Here is a 19,968-nt window from a genome sequence, read left to right on the forward strand (position 1 = left end):
CTCTTGTTGTATATAATAAGCCTAAAAACCATGTATGTAAAACGGCTGCTCACTGCTTCACGGTGGACAGCTCTAACTCCAAAAAACATTGAATAAAGAACCATCAAGGAAGACTGACGTCTTTTCATCAGGGACTATTATATTATATGGCGACCGTGACAGGACACAACAGACCTGGACATGGAAGGACAGCAGCAACGGCAGTAACAAAAAAAAACACACAACAACAACTATACAAAACAACAACAACTATGAATCGTGTTACAAGTGATGACCAGCAGTCAACAAGTGTGAGAGGCAATCCGTCCCTTACGCCAGCGCGGGAGACTTAGAGATTGAAAGAAAAAAAAAAACTGAAAGTCTGAGTGAGTAGAGTGCGAGTAATGGGCAAGCGCGGAGGCCAGAAAAACAAAATAAACAAAAGAATAGCACACATTAAGTGGCTATTATACACGAATACGCCGCCCACATGGGCAACGGCACAAAAATTAACTGCCGAACTTGATTTTCTGAAAGAAAGCCTCCAGCAAAGAAAGCCAAATACCGCAACTCACTCAGCAAATATCAAAGTTATAAATGAAAAACTAATGAAAAAACCACCATCTCCAAAGCCGTTGCCGAAAAAACCTGACGTCTGCCCGAACGACTGCCCTGGACCACTATACGCCCCAGCATGCAAATCCACATGCTTGGGACCAAAGACCAGTACGAAGACCGGCACCGGCCCCGCCTGAGCCAATAGGCCACGGATATCAGCAGCACTGAAGGCAACAGCGCGAATGGCACTCCGCCACTTTTGCCTACGAAGGACCGTCAGCGTAGCCAAACCGGGCACGACCAGCTGACGCGGAGGACAACTGAACATCTGGAGCAACAGTTAACATTATTATAATAAAATTTGTAAAATTGTGCGGAACCATCTCCGCTCAATTAGAAGCTATACAAACCAATAGGTAGAAAAACTTGTTAACGTAAAATTTAGTGAAGATACAACAAATAGTTATAAATACACTCTAAAAATATATACGCCTAAAATGGCAATAGTAGACGTTAAGTCAGTGGACTCCACTGCCAGTGTCATTAATAAAGTAGAGTCAAATAATATTGACTTAGAACTAATGCACACACACTGTTAATAATAATTGTTGTTATTATGTGCGCAAATTGTTTTTATAAACTATATAAATTACATAACAAATATTTAAAAAAGAAATATATGAGCCAGGCAAATGACCTAGACAAAATTTAATTTAAAAAAAAAATTGTAGGAACATTTTCCTTTGTTAATTAAAAATTATTCTTTTAAGCAAAGTATACTTATAAAATAACTTCATAATATTACGTTATTTTTCAAAAGGAGGGAGATGTAGTATACATATATATTGAATATCTACTGTACCAATAGCACTTAAAGAGAACACACTGTAACACTTTGTTGCTTTGTGAACATTGGAAGCGGCACCTTCGCTGCTCCCAAATTAATATAAAGATTATTCAAAAGTATATCAGTCACAACATCACAGACACCATTAATCAAATAATCAAAGCAAAAAGGAATGATTTTGTTGACACTCCACATTTGTACGAAGCGTTATTGGCGAGGAATATAATGTTAATAACGGAAATTCAAAACCTAATGCTCACAATCACTCTCGCCAAGTCTTACATAGTAAACCCCACCGCTTTCGGCCATAATGATTTGAAGTCTCTAGTTGAACACACCATAGATGTCCCCACAGTTAGCTTAATGGAAGCATCCAATATTAAGATCTTTCAGTCGGAAAATATACATATACTAATCGCATACCCCAGAATTAAGTTTATCTGTAAGAAGATCATCGCATTTCCTGTGGCACACCAACACACCGTACTGCAACTACAAGATGACACCGTGGCCAAATGCAAAGACGATACCCTAGCAGTCTCGGAATGCACCACAACCTATTATACATTTTGCAAGGCGGCAAACCATGACACTTGTGCTCGGACACTACATGCTGGCAGCATAGCCCATTGCCAATCGCAACCGAGTCATCTAAGACCAAATGTACTCGTGGACGACGGCTTCATAATCATCAACGAAAGCCCGGCCCGAATCAGCACTGACGACGGCCCCGAAATATCAACAAATGGCACGCATCTCGTCACCTTTGAACGCTCAGCTATGATCAGCGGCACTAAGTATGTGAACCAACGCGAAGCCCTAAGCAAAGTAACAGGCATTGCGGGATCGCCACTTTTAAACATCAACAGCCACGATCCAGTGTTAAGCATGCCGCTCCTTCATAAGATGAATAACCAAAACTTGCACACCATCCAAGAGTTTTCAGCTGCTGTAGGATTCAGCCCCCTTTTACCGGCTCGCTCCTCCTTTTCCAAGTATTTAGGAGAAGACGAGATTGAAGGCAAATACAACAGGTCATCGATAAGTTTAGTACGACCGAGGGCGGTCTTAAAATCGAGGGGGGAGTAGTTAACAAGTAAACCCCGCAGCTACTTAGTTACTAAGTAGCCCGCGTAGGCTTTGTGAATTGCCATTTAAGAGTATTTTTTGAACAAAGGCAACGCTTTGTCTTCCATTCTGTTATTACTTAATACATATGTATGTACATTCCTTTGCCGCCCACTCGGCTGGCTCTGCACGTTTTGCAACACTGCTTTTGACTTTTCAATTAAGAATGTTAAACGTTCAAGCCGCGAGGCCTTTGCTCTCTTTCTCTCAATCACTGCGCTCTCACACTCACACTCTCCTCTCCCCGCTCTCTCTCTCTCTCTCTCTCTCTCTCACCCTCTCCGCCTATCTTGCTGCCAGCACATATCACATTGCACACCGTTATTTGTACAAATTAAATAATTTCTTTTGTGTTGAAGCTCAAGTTAAATACACATAAAAGTGCACACACACACACACACACACACACACACACACACACAATGTACATGCATGCATACATACATACATGTATGTATTTACGTAAGTTGTTTGTTCGTCTTTGTCCGGCTGTGGCTAAAAACTGATTTTAAAAATCACACACACACACATGCGCACTTACAGTTTTGATCAATACACTTACTTTAAGAAAAAGCTTGGCCAGCTGGGCCGGGCAGGGCTGGGCTGGGCTGGGCCTGGGCCTGGGCAGTTGTTGCCCGTTCGGTCAATGCGCGTGCTTGAATGTTGTGCTTATTGCCGTCTTCGTTGTTGTTGTTGTAGCTGTTGTTATTATTGTTGTTGTTGTTGTAACAGCTATTGCGCAAGTCTGGCCGCTTGCTGTTATTATTGTTGCTGCCTTCATTGCCATTGTTGTTGTTGTTGTTGTAGGACTCGGTTTACTTTCGCATTGTCGCTCGTCTCAGTTGTCTGCAAAATGCGAAGAGACAAAAGGGCAACAAATGATTACAAACATATTGAAGTTTGTGCGAGGGTTGCTTTAAAAGTTAGTTGAAAACTTTAAAAACACTGCAAATAATTATTAACTAATGCCAAGTCCAATTCTGTTGTCAATACTAAACCGTTCCAATATATAACAAGTAAGAGGTTCTAGTCGGGAGCTCCCGACTTGGGGATACCCTGAACCCTCTTCTTCCAACATCAAATGCATATATACATTCTATTTTAGAAGCTATATGTCAAGTTTGGTGACTCTAGCTCTTATTATTTACCAAAATTGCCCAAAAAACAGAATATCGATATCGGTTTTTATCGATTGCTTGAAAACGGAGTAAGTTATCGATTATCGGAAACAAACTCGATCTGCGCAGGTACTGGGAGCAAAAATTTCTCTAGCTCTTATAGGTTCTGAGATCCTTGCGTTCATACATACGGACGGATGGACGGACGGACATGGCTAGATCGACTCGGCTATTGATGCCGAGTTGGAATGTTGAACTTAAAAACCTTTTACATGCTTTTTCTTTCTCCTTTTTTGCTGGAATTTTAACTTCTGTCTAAGCGCTTACATTATGTGCAAATGTGGCTTCCTGTGTGTTAAAAACAACTTAAGAAAGCACTTTAATATTTTACAGTTAATATATTTTACTCTTCCATATGTTTATAAGCCCACCTCGATTGCGAAACATAGAACAACTTACACGACGCGCCTGAGCCGCAAATTGAAAACGGAAAACGGACTTGAACGAACTTTTAATGCCCTATATATATGTACACATATGTACATATGTATGTATGTATACTATAGCTTGATCTGGATTATAATAAATGGCCTAGCGTAGCCTCAGCCGAACCATATTGCCAAGTCTTTAAGTTTTTCAGTTGAAGAATTCATGTGTGCATATGTATATACATGCGTGTGTATGTGTAGGGTACATTATAATGCATTAATTAAAGTATATACTCTGTGAATGTTTTTAAAACGCTGAGCGTAAAATGTAAATGGGGCACATTGCAATTATTACTTGAAAAATTGCAGAGCGTACAAATTAAAATTGCCGCTAAACTCGATTAATGAACGGAGTGTGCGAGTGTCTCTGCGTGTGTGTGTGTGTGTGTGTTTGTGTGCATGCTGAAAGTATCGCATTTTTGCTGTATTTGCCAATTTGACAAAAAGTACTGAAAGATACAGTCACGTACTCCGGCTGCTCGAACTGAAACTCGCTGTCGTATCCGCAAGATACATTCGTATTTATAAGATACAAACACACACACACACTCAGACAGATACATGTGTGTTTGGCATTAAAAAGACGCTGATATGCGCGCACCAGTTGACGAAAGATGCCCCATTCCCCTGCGACCGACCCCTACTCTTAACCCCTACCCCAACCCCCGCCGTGTTATACCTCATTTAGAGCACAACTCCAACGTGAATCGACATCATCTGCGGATCGACTGCCGCACGGCTGCTGAGCGTGACGGTGACACGTTGCGCCGGGATTATGCAAAAACGCAAAAGAAATTGCAGCCGCGGTCGCTGTGGCTGTGGCTGTGGCAGTTGCAGTTGCAGCTGCAGCTGGGAGACACGTAAATTGCACGCATTTGCGGCTGCACAGTGGGACCAGTGTTGGGGAAGTCATGCTTGTTTCAGTAAACAGTAAAATGCTAAATATTTAGATTGAAATGAGGAAATGAAGGTGTTGTAATTGTTTACAAACATTCAAAGAAAACAACAGCAACAACAAAAGGCGACACACAAACAAACAATTAAAATATTCCAAGTAGCCGCAGCGCTCTATAGTAAACAATTGCACAACATTTGATTACAGTAAATAACAGTGTTGGAAAGTTAACTGACACTCACAATTGCGTTCAGGTACAGCTACAATTTAGTCGGCTAATATATTGTAAACAAGACAAAATTGAAAATTTTCCTTCTTTAGAAAACTAGAATAAAAGAACGTTTGCATTTTCTGATCTCAGTAATTTCTATATAATATTTAACTGAACTGAAAAAAAAACCTGTAGAAAATAATTTCTAATTTCTAGTATGTTTTGGCTTTTCGCTTTGCTTTGCAAAGTGTATGAAAATTGGTTTATTATTAAGCTAAATGAAAACGAGCGACACGAAAAAGATTTCTCAAATGAAATATCTGGAATATCTTTCCATGGTTATTTTGAAATTCTATTTTAATAGAGCCCTTTAATTATGAACTGCGATTAAGAGATATCACATGATATTCCAGGCAATAAAAATCTCATGAATTACGTGATAGCCATGTTAATTGAGAGTTGTTCGAGAAGTTGAATGAGTTCTTGACCGAAATGTGCGACATGTGCTCGACAGCTCTTAAGTATTCACGTGTGTGTTTGTGTGTGTGTGTGTGCGTGTCGTTAACTTGGCTGTGACCCGGCACAGTTTTAAGCCCGGCTTGTTTATGTTTTTCTTTCTTTTGGATGCGTCGTCGCTGGCATTGCCCAAAATGTTGCTTGCGTAACCCTCGAGAGCGACGATAATGGCCCATGGGGCAGGTTGAAGCCGGAGCTACTGCTATATCTGTGTGTGTGTGTGTGTGTGTGTGTGTGTTGACCGAGACCGTTTCGGGTAAAACCACCTCAATAAACACACACACAACATCACGCAGTCATTTCGGAGCGCGTTGATTATTAGCTTCGTAAACATGCCAGACATGCCCCTTGGCACCCCCCCGCACCACGCACCACGCACCACGCACCCGGCACCCCATCGCTCGGCCTTGCAGCTCAACAACATCTGTTTGTGCAGGCTGTGACGCAGCCAAATATATATGTATATAGCATATATTTGTTTAACAACAACCAACAAAAACAACAGAACACAAAAAAAAAAAAAAAAAATCAATCAATTTTGCATCATTTTCATTTCGATTTCGATTTCGATTTCATTTTCAATTTCATTGTGCTTTTCCGCATTTTACCCTGTGTTCAACTGCGCGAAATGGGGTATAACAAAGTTGTGTAAATGTATGTAAGAAGCGCAGGAGGAGATAGAGTGAGAGAGAAAGAGAGACGAACAGAGGCAGAGAGTGAGAGAAAGAGACAGAGCGATAAAGAGAGAGACGAAGAGGAGACAAAGTGAGAAAAACGAAGAGAAGACAGAGTGAGAAAGAGATATATAAAGAGAAATATATATAATATAAAAAGAGAAGAAAAGAGAAAATAGAGAGAGACGAATAGAGGGAAAGGAGAGAGTGGGAAAGAGGGAAAACTAGAGAGAGATGTAGAGAGCTGTCATGAGAAAATGGTAATAAATTTCATTTTTTACTCAATAAATTGAATGAATTTGATAGTTTCAATTATAGCTGGCTGCAGGGTATCTGGCAGTCGGGCACACATGTTGCATTGTTGTTTTTATATACATTCGGGCTGTTGTGCAATGTGTCAGCCATAAGACCAGTGAGACACTCAGCCGGAGTGTGGCCAGAGGAGAGGCATTCTTCTTATTTCTTATCGGAGTGTGTAAAACGTGTGTCCATTTGTCGAACTGGCTGCCTATCAATATTCGTAATATTTAAATGGTCTCAAGAGGATGCCAAGCACACACACACACACACAGAGAGAGAGAGAGAGAGAGAGAGAGAGAGAGCTTGTGTGTGTGTCAAGGGTTGCGCTGATTATTTTATGGCCATGTGGAAATCTACAGGAAATGTCCGAATAGCCAGCGGCCAACGTCGGCGACCGACAGCGATGTGTTTTCCAATGAAAAGCAATGAAAAACATTTAACATTATTTGTTGTTGTTTTTTTTTTATGGCACTTTCAAGTGGTTCGCAACAAAGCAACAGTTGAAGCAGCCGAATTAGATGCGGACTAGATTGTAAACTTGGCGCATGGCCGTAAAACAATTAAACAGCGCAACAAAAAGGGCCAGACACAGAGCTGGGTATGTGAAATGTAACCATTTGGGCCAAACGGAAATAACCAAAAGAATCCAGACATAAAAACAAGGTAAACATGTTAATAACATGCGTGAGGCGCCGCGGCGCCTTGTCCAGCAGTGTTGCAAAGTTTTCCCATTTTACAAAACCAAAAACCTAACCCAACACACATGTGTGCGTGTGCGTGTGTTGATTAATTCCCACAGTTGTCACAGTGTGCATACATATGTCCTTTTAATTCCCAATTTCCCTTCTCATTCTGGGCATATTTGTATGCACCGTAATTCCCGTTGATTTTTACCCAGTGAAAAAGTCACATGCTCGGGCACGCATGCCGGCAGCACTTACTGAGGCTCGTGGGCGTACCAAATGGTTCACGCTCATTAAATAAACACACATTGCGAATTTCGATGGGCTTAGTCAACACAAAGAACTGCCGCTGATCAGTTGTTCTATATATAACTCAATCTGTAAGCCAGTATTCCTATTCCTATACTATATAATATAGCAGCATCCGAAGCAAGTTTCTTCGGTCTAGCTTCAAGCCTGACTGAGTTCACATGGGGTGTTCGGGCATGGGATCTATTGCAAATGAAAAGTGTTTAGAAATGGGCAGCGAGTCTTTCATAAGAATCTGGGCCTAGTGGGGCCTTAAATATTGAGAGAAGCTTCTTGAAAGAAATCATATTAATATATTTCCTATTTGTAATTATAGACTTGATTCATTTTCGACTAATGACTAATTTGCTGGACTTTTGTTGGGTTCTCAGCAAGCGGCAAGACTTTTGCCAGATCGTATTACCCCATTAGAGAACCCAACTGATAAAACTGGGTACAGCTGCTTTATTTTATTACGGACGCACGATGAGTAACTCCATGCTTAAAAGCGTGTACAACCTGACGAGATCTAAATTTCAGTTAAAGTGCAGATATATTTTCTTTGGATTTTCTTTTTTGTTTTCTTTTAGGTTCTGTTTGCGCTCGAGAGAAAGTGAGGTAATTGACAGCTCTACGGTTGGGTATTTGTTTGTGTATTTGTTTGGGGTGTGTCTCGATTACAAGATTTACCTGTGCGTCTGTTTCTTTTTTTTTTTAAGCACATAATCTTATCAGCTTAACGTGTGCGCACAGTGCTGGCCATGTAATTAGTGACACTCTGGCTAGTTGCTTAGTTTGCAGTGTTGGAAAATGCATAAATAATTAGAAAGCGCTTCTTGCCAATGTTCTTAATTCGTAATAATGCCCGTGTCCGTATCGTCCGATGCAAGTACGTTTATATACAAAGAATTATTGTTGTTCAATTTAATTAAAATTTAGAGAATAAACTAAAACTTGGTCCATGTTAAAAATATAATGATAACAATAATTAAAAATCGATATTTATCGATTTTGATGACATGATAAATGTGTGTAAGCTTCCCCAATTATGTGACCACCACTGTATGTGTTTATTGGACTAACACCTACCTTAGCAAATGGTCTCCATGGGTATCTTTGCGGCAACCTGGCCGCTCGGACTGGCTGCAGGTTGTGGGGCATCCTCTGCAACGGGGCTGGCTGGCGACATGACAGCGGCTGTTGCTGTTGTTGTTGTCGTTGTGTTGTTCATGGAGGTGTTTTGGGTGAACTCGGTGCCATTGGCAAGGGAGGGCAGGCCCTGGGAGCTGCTCGAGTGCTGGACACCGTTGGTCGTATTGGTGATATCGTGCCGTAGACGCGGACAGCAGATGCGCTTGCAGGCGGTCCACACCTGCGGCTGGCAGCCGACAACAATGAATATGAAGACGCCCTGAAGTGCATTGATCAGATCCGTCAGCAGCCAGACATCATGTGGGCCGCCGACCAGCCACGAGATTATGTCCCAGATCCAGGTGACGCCCATGACGACGACCAGCTTCAGGCAGACGCGGCCCAGCGCCGATTTCTCCGTTGTTGACTTGACATCGTCGCGCTTCCACAGGCCGCAAGTCAGCTGATGCGTTGTCGATATAAAGAGCACTATGTTGGCGCACAGCAGCAGTCCGATGGGCCCGTAGAAATAGGCAAATATGGCCAAGGAGCGATTGTCGAACCAGCAGTACAGCTGGCCAAAGCCTGGACGCAGCAGCGCGGTCTCCGTTTCCGGCAGCTGGTCCACGCAGGCGGCAATGGCGCAGATGAGAAGCGGCAGGCCCCAGGCGTATGCCGAATAGAGCCGGAGACGCAGTGACTCCTGATTGCGTTCCAGCGAGCTGGGACGAAAGTCGCGGAATGTCCACCAAATGTTGAAGCACATCGTGTTCAGCCAAAAGAAGGCCGACAGAAAGAAGAACTGCATACCGATCGCCAGCAGTAGGCAGCTGACTGTGCCGGGCACCAGGGCCGTGCTCAGCTCCTCGATGGCCAGCAGAATCTTGCCCAGCAGCAGGCAGAATACATAATAGATCTGGCAACGCCAGTGCAGCGCATGATGCACCGCGGGCAGCATATAACCAGCGACCAGCGTGGCAGCCAAAAATACAATCGATATAAGAATGCCCACGTCCAGGACAGCCTTCTGGAGGCTGCCCTCGACACCGCCGTACGGCACATTGTGATGCCCCCCGGCAAAGTGCTGGGTGCAGGCAATTATTTTCACCTCGCCCGCCCGCTCCGTATGCTCCAGGCAATACTGCACGGCACTCAGATTCGTATGGGTCAGCCGGAGATCGCCCGTGCTGCGATTGAGCGTCGCCTCGTGCCAGTCGCCGGCAATGGCATAGCCGCTGCCATTGCCCAGGCACTCGGGCAGGCCGTAGCTGGTCTGGTAGCTGCCCGGCAGCAGCTGTGGCGCCAGATGCAGCTGCAGTTGCCCGCTGTCCGCACGCTCGGCGGCCGTTTGCAGTGTGCAGCCCTTGGTGGCGCTGTCGTAGCTGCCCCACTTGCCGCAGCATTTGCGCAGGCGCAGCGGCGCCAATGTCGTTGCGGCTGGTTGCAGTGTATCGCCGGCCGGAGCCGAGCCGGGCGCACGTTCTCTGTCCATGGCGGCCGGCGCTGGTTCGCTGTCCAGGCAGACGAGGGCCACATCCTGATCCACACAGTAGCTGGCTGGCTCGACGAGCAGGCCACGCTCCCGCACCGACATGGTGCCATTGGGAAAGAGCACCACGTTCGCTTGGCGGCTGCTGAAGAGCTCCTGTTGCTGGCGCTGCGCCTGGCAGTTGGGCCGCACATTTGGCTGGAACTTGATGAAGCGCGGCTTGGCGCCCTTTGGCTCAAAGAAGCGCTGCTGCTGCTTCAGATACACCAGCGGCACCCACATCTCCGAGGAGCCCGCTATGCACTCCAGCGTCGTTCCATTCAAATATTCGCCCTGGTGGCAACACTTGTTCAGGAGAACGCGCGGCGGCGGCGTTCGCCCCGAGGCGCTTGCTGGCGCTGTTGTTGTTGTTGTTGCCGTTGGTGTTGCTGCAACGCCTGTGACTAGCTCTTCTTCTTGTTGACCGTTTGCTGCGCAGATCAGCAGCAACAGCAGCCAATAGTTATTCATCTTAGTGTGTGTGTGTGGGTGTTAATTTGTTTCGCAAGACTTCGCTTAGTTAAGTGCTTTTTAAATAAACTCACACAAATTGCCACACAAAACACTGTATACGACTTATTCTACGTATATTTTATATATATTGGTATTTACGCTGAAGTTTGTAGCATTTGCAGCTGCACACAACACTGCTACTGCTGCTGCTGCTGCACACAACACTGTTTTCGTTTGAGCCTCCTTATTGCTTCCTGTGCGCTGCACGCAGCACTGTTTTTTATTTTTTTTTGTGGACACTCAAAACAAATGCATTTGCTGCTGCCGCACACAACACTGTTTCCGCTCCAGCTATTAAGACGAACTTCAATCAAGCTTTGCGGCTGCGCTGCAGACAGCTTTGCTTATAGACGGACGCCTGTTGCCGCTTTGTTGAATGCAGAAAAGCTTTCAAGACACGCCAAAGATTTGTACATACAACAAATACATGCATGCAGACACATATTCGAGATGCCAATGCTGAGCGGTTTTTTCTGCCGTCGCGTTGTTGTTGTTGTTGTTGCCGTTGTCTTATTTTCTTCGTCTAATTTTCTGGCTCTCTTGTGTGGCTTCTTGTGCGCACGTTTGCAGGCGCTCGTTGTCAATTATGTGGAAATACAAATACTGTGCTTGCTGTTGCTGCTGCTGCTGTTGTTGTTGTTGTTGTAGCTCGTTTCTCGTTGTCTGCCTTGCATTGTGTTTGGCACTAGTTGTTGTCACCCTCTCCCCCCTCGTCTGATGCATGTGGTGGCGTTGCCAGCGTCGTCGTCAAGCACGCATGATCTTTTCTCTACTTCTCTTCAGCTATTCGCTTTCGTCTTCGTCTTACAATTGTCTTGTTTTTCTTCTTCTTCTTCTTCTTGTTGTTGTAGTTGTGTGTTTCGTTTCGGTTCTCAGACGTAGCAGAAAATGTTGCTTTTCACTTTTCTGCTCGGTGCTGTGGCTGTGGCTGCTCAATGCCGTTTTTATATTTTGTTTATCATTAATATATAAACACGTTAAAATTCTTTTTTTTTTCCGCTTTACTTTTCTCTTGGCGTCAGTTGAACGAACCACAATTGAATATCAAGCGCGTCAGGCAAAAATAATTCGAAAAAAAATGTACACACACAAATATTTACGCGGAGCTGCACGTCTGCAACGAACGAATACAAAAGGCCGACTGCCGGACTGTTAACTTAACAGGCGTGCATTAATGTTGTTGCGGCGCTGCTGTTCAGGTATCGATACTGCTTAACAGCATGCTGTTGTGGCTATCGATAGCTTGGCGCGTCGCTTATGTTATCTAACAGCACTGTTAGCATGTTAACAGCTGGTGTAGTTATTTAATAGAAAATGGTTATATACTTAGCTAAGGTGGCTGAACATAATATTTTAACGGCATAGCATACTTTCAGGCGGTGATTGTTAAATATTTTCAAGCTTTTGTTATGGGTTGTTGGCGCTGCTAATACTTTTAGGCGCATACTGTTCTCAGTATTTGAGCTTCGGTTTGCTATATTTATGGGTAGAGTTTAATAATAAGGGTTAGCACCGACTTGAACACTTTTTAGTTTGCTATATTATGGTTTAGCATAGACTTGAACCGCTGTTGCGTAAAATCATATTAATATTAAATTTTATATAAAATCAAACTTAAAATTAAAATAATATTTAATGCTACAAATTGAATATTTTATTAATGCACTTTGATTTTTGCTTTTTTTGTTTTATTTATTTTTTAATTTTGTTAATGCCTGGCGAAAACTTCATATCTACATATCTGCATATATTTATCCGCATGTTATCTTTATCTTTATCTAGTTGAAAATCGTGAGTTATGGCTGCACCTAGGCCCCGTTGACACCTCTCGAAAATCTCGAAACTCTTGAAGCTGCGTGGATAAGCGAGAGGGGTAGGAGCTGGCGGTGGAGTGGATCGGGGGTTGGTTTGATTCGTGACTCTCGCCCTATGAGTGTCTATTTTTGGATGGAGTGCAGCAGCACGGCAGGAAAATTGTATAGAAAATAGAAACAAATCCATTTGATTAAAAGTGTATGGTAGCGGTGCGTGTGGGGAGGGGGGAGAGGGGGGGGGGGGTGGTAAGGGCTGACCTGGGTTGGCTTAGCTGGGCTGTGCGTTGTGCTGGATGGTGGCTGGCATTAAGACATCAACTGCACAAAGCAACAGAAACTCTGACAGCAGCTAAAATCGTTAAGCAAGCGATGTGGAACCGGGCGACGGTCACAAATTCACCACGGCCTTGGGACCTGCTGCTCGACCTATGGGTCTCCACAACCACCCAACCACCCAACCACTCAACCACCCAACCACCCAAGCATCCACCTGCATTTTGGGCTTTGGGTGCTCTCTGGTGCTTGAAATTAGATTTTTGACTGAGCGAGCGTCGTCTGGTGGGGCCTGAGGAGCCGCTGCCAAATTGGCCAGTGTTGCATAACATTCGTTGCGCGGTCTTAAGTGCGCTACACGTGCCCAGACAAATGGCTGGGCGGGGGCTGGGGTTGGGGCTTGCGAGCTGAGCCCGAGTAAATCCTTCAAAAGAGCATGTGATTTATAATATGCCCATTGAAGTAGACGGGGCACCTCTATACAAAAAAAAAAATAAGGAGAAGAGTGGGTGGTTGGGTGGTTCTTTGCTTCAGGGGGTTGAGGGTGGAGGGGGGAGGGGGGGTGTGGGTGCGGTGTGAAGCGCCGCCAAGCGGAGCAACAAATAAATGTTTATGAGCGGATTATGTTTGGCTTTACGGAATGCCATTTGAATTTAATGAGCCCAAAGATTAACATGTTGGCATAGTCGGGTATGCGCGACCAGCAGTTACCCTGGAATTAGCATTCCCCTATCTCCGATAAGTAGATGATATTATTTATTATTATTTATTTATTTCCTAGCTTGTTATATCACAGCTCTTAAAAGGAATTGGAATTATTCCAAAAGATGCTCGCCCAACATAACTGGGGAGTTCACAAACTGATTGACCTGAAAGTCTGTATATATATGGATAATATAAAAATGTGCATGCATACCAAAAATCAAGACAGGAACTCGCAGAATTTTCCAGATTTTGAGATTTGAAAGCGTGGTTGGAGCGAATTGAAAGTGAATGCATAAAAGTGATATCTAGTTTATTTGTCTGGCTGTGTGTGCCCCACTTAGCCATTTTACAGGGTATACGCTATGCTCTGGGAATAGGAAAAGTATCGCGACGCTGGCGCATTTTTAATTGAAATATGTCGCCGCGACATTTCATACACATTTAACAATCCATCAGACGGTTCTCTTTTAGCCCCAGCTCCCCTCATCTAATGCCCCGCCTCCGCAAGGCTACTACTACAAGCCCCCCCCCCCCCTTCCACACTCTCCCTCTCTCTCCGCTTCCCACTCACCGGAATCCACTTAATGGCACTCTTGTTGTTCGGCCTGTTGTCTAATTTATGCCGGCATCGTTGCCGCCTTGTCTTCAATTAGTCGCTCGGCAAGCGGCAACTGGCAACTGGCAACTGCAACTGGCAACTGCAACTGCAACTGCCCCTCGGGAGTGCAGCGGCTTCTCTTCTTACACAGCTCAAGCGGTGGAGAGAGCGGGCGGGCGGGCGGTCGGTCGGTCGGGTGAGTTGTGCGCCCTCTTCGCAACGAAAATCAAACTTCAAACTATTCGTCTAGCATTACTTGATACTTAACCGACCTTTATTTATGTCCCTGTCAACGCCTCTCAGCTGCTCAATTTTCCAAATACGCAAAAAAAAAACAACTCTCAAAAAAATGAGAAACATTTCGAATAGCCGAAGTCCTTGATACCCTAACTCTTCTCAAAAGTTGTTGATGTTTCTTTGATTTGCTTAAATAACATTAAGCTGGCAACTTTTTTGTAAATGTGCCTGTTAAAGTTGACAGCCGCTTTAACATTTACTCTTAAAGTTTGACGAATCTGTTTGCAGTGCTGCCACCTTTGTTAATTTATGGCCCATCTGGCAGCACTGAAGAAAGCTGGTGAAGAAAGCTTCTTAAAAAGGAAAATCATGTCAATAGACATATTTGTTCATATGCATATCGAAACGAATTGTTTGTGTTGATTTGCACAGAATGCGGCGTTGCCAGATGAGGCTACGGCGTTGCCACACTTTTGTCTATTTGAATACACTTCAACTCTAGTTTCACTTCAGTATAAGCAAAGTTTCTTTTCGCTTGACTTTGTCACACAAGTCCCAACGGAATGAATATACTCTCGGCGAGGGCATATTTTTATATCTGTCTGCCTTTGTGGCGGCGGGAGGAGGGGGGCGGGGGGGGGTGCGTCTTGCAGTGGCTCTTTGTTAATTGAAACCTGTTGTAAATCACAAATCATATCGACTGGCGTCACTTGTCCCAACAGCAGCAGCAGCAACAGTTGCAGATGTCGTCGGTTTTTCATATTCGAAAAGCTCGAGAGGGGGCGAGTGCAACATCTTGCATTACATTTGGGGGGCCCATTTCATTTTGGGCAGATCATAAGTTCACAAAATGCCCATGCAATATCTGAGTGAGTGTATTCATTATGAGTCAAGCGAATGCGGCCCAAGACAAAGCTGAAAATAGTATGGGCATATGCTCTTCTCATGCATTATGATTTTATAATAGAGTTTCTAGAGTTGTGCTTAAAGGGAGTCGTGCTAAAATCGATATTTATCGATTTAAGCCGTGCTTCTATCCAATTTCAGAGTATCTGCTAGTTCTATAAAACAATTCGAGACAATATATAGGCAGACTAACTGGTGTTACCCGGCCAAGCCTAGTTCCTGAATGTCGAGCCGAAACTTTGCCCAGCTTGACTTTGACTCCCATTTCCACTAAAGTGGATTTGCCGAAAAGTGTGGAAAAGCTGTCATGCGTATTTGAAAGGTAAACAAACACTTTGTAACTCTCCGGAATTACAAAAATAAAACCTAAAGCAACTAGAAAGCAACTACTTGCTAGTTGGTCTCTTGAATAACCCTGAAAAGTGGTGAGAGAGGGGAATGTCATAATCGATCACAATATTGAAATGGAATCAGACAACTGTAAACTAATGACATTTCCAGTTTCCATACACAAGCCAAACAGGCCGCCCTCAAGAGCGGCTACTGAGGCTATGATCCTGTCTGGTCCTTGAGTCCGTCTATCTCATATGGGTGTCCTTTGTGCACGGGGGTTGCTCATTTGTTTGTTTTGAGTGGGTCGCTTGGCTGTCCAAATATGCGGCAGCTTGTAACAATTACCAAATGACACCCTCGACAATGGGAATTGTGCGTCCTGTACGAGGGTACGGCCAACTTCCAATCTTCCGGCCAGACAAATGCTCAAAATTATTCACTTGTCGCAAAATCAATGACAATAATTTTGCCATTAGTTGTTGTTGCTGTTTGTTGTCGCAAATGAAGTAATCAAACGAAATCAACTTAAAATTCAGTGTCGAAATTTATGAGCTGGAAACGTTTGGATTCATGTCCCTCTGCCCAGGCACTTGCCACTTGCCACTTGCCACTCGCCTTGGGGTTGTATCAAAAATACTCCAGATGTGTCTTTAGCTATGCTAAGCGCCAGGACATCTGCAGAGCTGTGTACCTCCGTCCATTTGGCTAAAAGTCAAATTTATTCCAGCTCTAAGCTACAAATCCATTCAGCAGAGATTTCAATTTCCCATTGAATACTTGCTTGCAGAATTCTACTGAAGGCGCACTAAAAAGTGAGACATCCGTTGAGCTCAGTTCAATTTGAATTAAATTGATATTATGCCAAGTTGCAACCTGACTTCGGTTCTCTTCACAGGAAACTTAGTTAAGGCAAAAAAACGTTGTATCTAATTAGATCTTCAACTCCAACCTTTGCTCTCTTTCAAATGATTTTAGATTCCACTCAGTCCTCGGGAGATTAACTATGCAGCTATTAAATGAAATATTGAAATAATAAAATGGAATATAGAAAAGGATAAATTGATTAAAATAAATATTATTCCTGAAATTGCTTTCTCGAATTGAGGAACTACTCAAATGTAAGTCATATTTTATAGTCTAATTTTAATTTCGTTAAGAGTCCTCAAATGTGTGTTTAATTAACCGAAGCCTGGAATTTAGTTGAACGGAATTTCGTCTACCAATTTCCATATTCGAGGAAAGTGTCCTGTGAAGCAAGTCTTGGCGCGGTTAGAGGAACTAGGAGGGGTCTTGCTTGTCAGCCAATTCCCAGACAACTAATTTAAGTAAACTGTCTGCGCATATTTCCTGCCAGAGTTGCCTAATAGCCCGACAGTCGCGGCAACCCTCAAGGATGTGCCGAGTTGGAAACAGAAGCAACATAATTCAAAAAGCACTTAACCCATAAAAGTGAAATAATTCGATGGAAATAACAAACGCACTTAACAAATTACAGATGTGAAAATTTCATTTCGAGTGTCAGAGCAGCAACCAAAACAAGAAGAAGAACAACAAATCGAAGAAGCAGAAAAGGCAGGAGACAACTGTAACCCAGTGCCCGTGGGGACGCAGCCGCGCGCAGAGAGAGAGAGAGAGAGGGAGAGAGTGAGAGAGCGACCCTCCTGGGCCGGCGGCATTCCACTCTGCCACACACTCTGCATTCCACAAATTAGAAAATGATTAATGGACTCAACCGGTTGCACAAAAACCCAGCCACCGGCCGCCCGACCAGCTCTCGCCCATAACACCAAGCCAAACGGCGCCGTCGCAGTGCCAGCAACTGGTAAATGGAACGGGGCTGTGGTGGAGGCAGTTGGTCTGTGTCTGGCACACTTCGGCATAAAATAGCACTCGGGAGATTTGAGCACGCCGAGCAGGACACCCTCGCATCCTGCTGCCCAAAAATCACTCTAGCCATAACAACCCCCGGCCTGTGCCCGGTTGCCAGTCCATGTGCCATGGCAACCCATCACTCCAACCGAGGGGGGGTGTGTTTGTTGTCATTTATTGGTGTTGTCCTTGCAATCATGCCTGGATACCCGCTACCCGCTACCCGCTACCCGGTACCCGGTACCCGGTGCCCGGTTCCGAGCACCGGCTGCTGTGCTTGTGTGTTGTTTTTTTTTTTCTGGGGTCACGCTTTGCTCTTTTGATCGCATTTCCTCCCGGCCAGCTCTTGACTCAACCATGAATCAAATTACATTTTAAATCCTTGATTTTAATCTGAAGGGGCTGACAAATGGATTTTTATGTCAATTTTTCCTAAATTACTGCAACTTCCACTTCTCAACCAGCTCAGCCACCGCCTCCGCCTCCAACTCCACGGCTCGACAAAGGGCTAAACAATTGAATTTTGCATTTTGACACAACGCAAACATTACGCAACTCAGCGGGTAGACGAGTGCCTGCGTGAGGAGGAGAGAGGCAGGAGGAAGCGTTAAGTGTACGGAAGGAAGCAATCAGTGGGCGTTGCTTCGATGAGGGCGGCTTTTTAATCTCTGATTAGAAAAGGAACTGTTGACGCTGATGAGGTTGCGCATTTTGACACGCTTAACAGTTAGAGGATGGTTCCGGTATTACCGGAGATACCGGAGTTACCTAGCAAACCTGTACTCAATTAGCGCGTCAGGTTAAATGCGAGAGATTTCATAGGAATAATGCATGCATGATGGAATATCAGCATTATTAAGAGTAGGTAGAGAGAGAGAGAGAGAGAGAGAGAGAGAGGGAGAGAGAGAGAGAGAGAGAGGGAGAGTGAGAGAGGGATAGATGATAAACATCAACTCTGGGAGTTCATAGAGACGATTCAAATATAGCTAAGATCCCAACCCTATATAAAAACCTAACTAGTTTTTAGCCTAGCAGAAATATGACAAACATGGAGCGAAGGGTCTTGTTTATAGTAAGAAGAAGAAGTCACGGGTAACGGCAGGGGATACTTGGCTTCTGTGGAAAAGCATCGATACTGGTTGACAAACAGCGTTTATCAACACTAGTAGTGCACGGCCAGTGTTGAAAAGAGTCTCTGAAATTAGAATTAAAGAAAAAGCATTTGTTTAGTAGAAATTGTTAAATTCTAACATTGATTAATGATAATTGACATTTCTTTTGCCTCTGCATTGGCTTTAATATAGACAAACTATGGCTACGGATCATAACAATAAAGCTAATAACAACGAAAGTTGTAAAAACAACAAAAATAATAATAATAATATTAAGTCAGAGCAAGAAGCAGCAGCAGCTGGGACAGCAGCATAAAGCAAGACATTGACCAAATGAAGAGTGTCGTTAAAATTCATAATAACAATAACTCAATGTCGCAGCAGGAGGCGATTGTTGCCATGTTAACGCTCTTCTCTCTCTCTCTCTCTCTCTCTCTTTGTCTTGTTAACATTTTGGATAATATTTGGAAAATTAATAAGCCAGAAGAAAGAGTAAAAAAATTAAATAATAAGAAAAAGTCTAAAGTTGAATTCTCGCTTAGAAAGGCAGCCAAGAAAGAAAGAGAGAGAGAGAGAGAGAGAGAGAGGGGGGGAAAGGAAGACGACAGCGCATTTCGCGGTATTGTCACGCTTGATGCAACAAAGTCCACAAAATAACAAGTGAGAGTGCCCGACTAGTAGATACCCTGAACCATCTACTCCCCACAACAAAATGCATTCCCTAATTTCCTAATTCGAACCCACCTTCGTCCCGACGAGAACACGAATTAAATCTCCACCATGGGGTCCGCTCTGTGTTCAGCTACAAGTGACACACATCAAGACAAAACTATAATACCCTCTGAAAGGGTATAGGAATGATATAGTATATGTATATATAAAAATACCTGAGGATGGGTTCTGGCTTGGGGTAAGGCAAGTGCCTGGCGGCTGCTGCATTTTTGGTTTCAGATTTCATTCAAAGGAATAAAAGCATTTGCAAAATGACGTCACGACTTAAGGATACCCTGTTTTGAGTCTTCAATTACAAATGAAAGCAATAATATTATATAATATATTTAATAATTTCTATTCAATAAACTTATTTCAAATGAACCTAATAAAATATAGTTTTGGCATCTCTAATCGATACGAACTCATGTGTATTGGAGTCTAGTTGAGGGTTTTCTTAGGTAGACAAGCCAATATACCCTCTTGGCCACCCAGCGTACAGGGTGTATCGAGTTGAGGCAGCAGTCTGCGGATTAAAATGATAACAAGCCTT

General features: G+C 43.7%; 1 protein-coding gene across 3 annotated transcripts in view; it reads right to left on the reverse strand.

Moving 5' to 3' along the window:
* The window catches only part of mthl1 (methuselah-like 1), a 31,220-nt gene extending 19,227 nt beyond the window's left edge, over positions 1–11,993 (reverse strand). For all 3 annotated transcript variants that reach the window (XM_070211391.1, XM_002059523.4, XM_032440320.2), the window contains exons 1-2: positions 8,775–11,993; positions 3,075–3,358 (exon numbers count right to left, since the gene is read on the reverse strand). In XM_070211391.1, the coding sequence (XP_070067492.1) occupies positions 8,776–10,815 (2,040 nt within the window). In that variant the 5' untranslated portion in view covers positions 10,816–11,993 and the 3' untranslated portion in view covers positions 3,075–3,358; position 8,775. The remainder of the gene's footprint in view (positions 1–3,074; positions 3,359–8,774) is intronic.
* Between the last annotated feature and the right edge of the window lie 7,975 nt (positions 11,994–19,968).

This window comes from Drosophila virilis, chromosome X (assembly GCF_030788295.1).
Source record: "Drosophila virilis strain 15010-1051.87 chromosome X, Dvir_AGI_RSII-ME, whole genome shotgun sequence".
NCBI lineage: Eukaryota > Metazoa > Arthropoda > Insecta > Diptera > Drosophilidae > Drosophila > Drosophila virilis.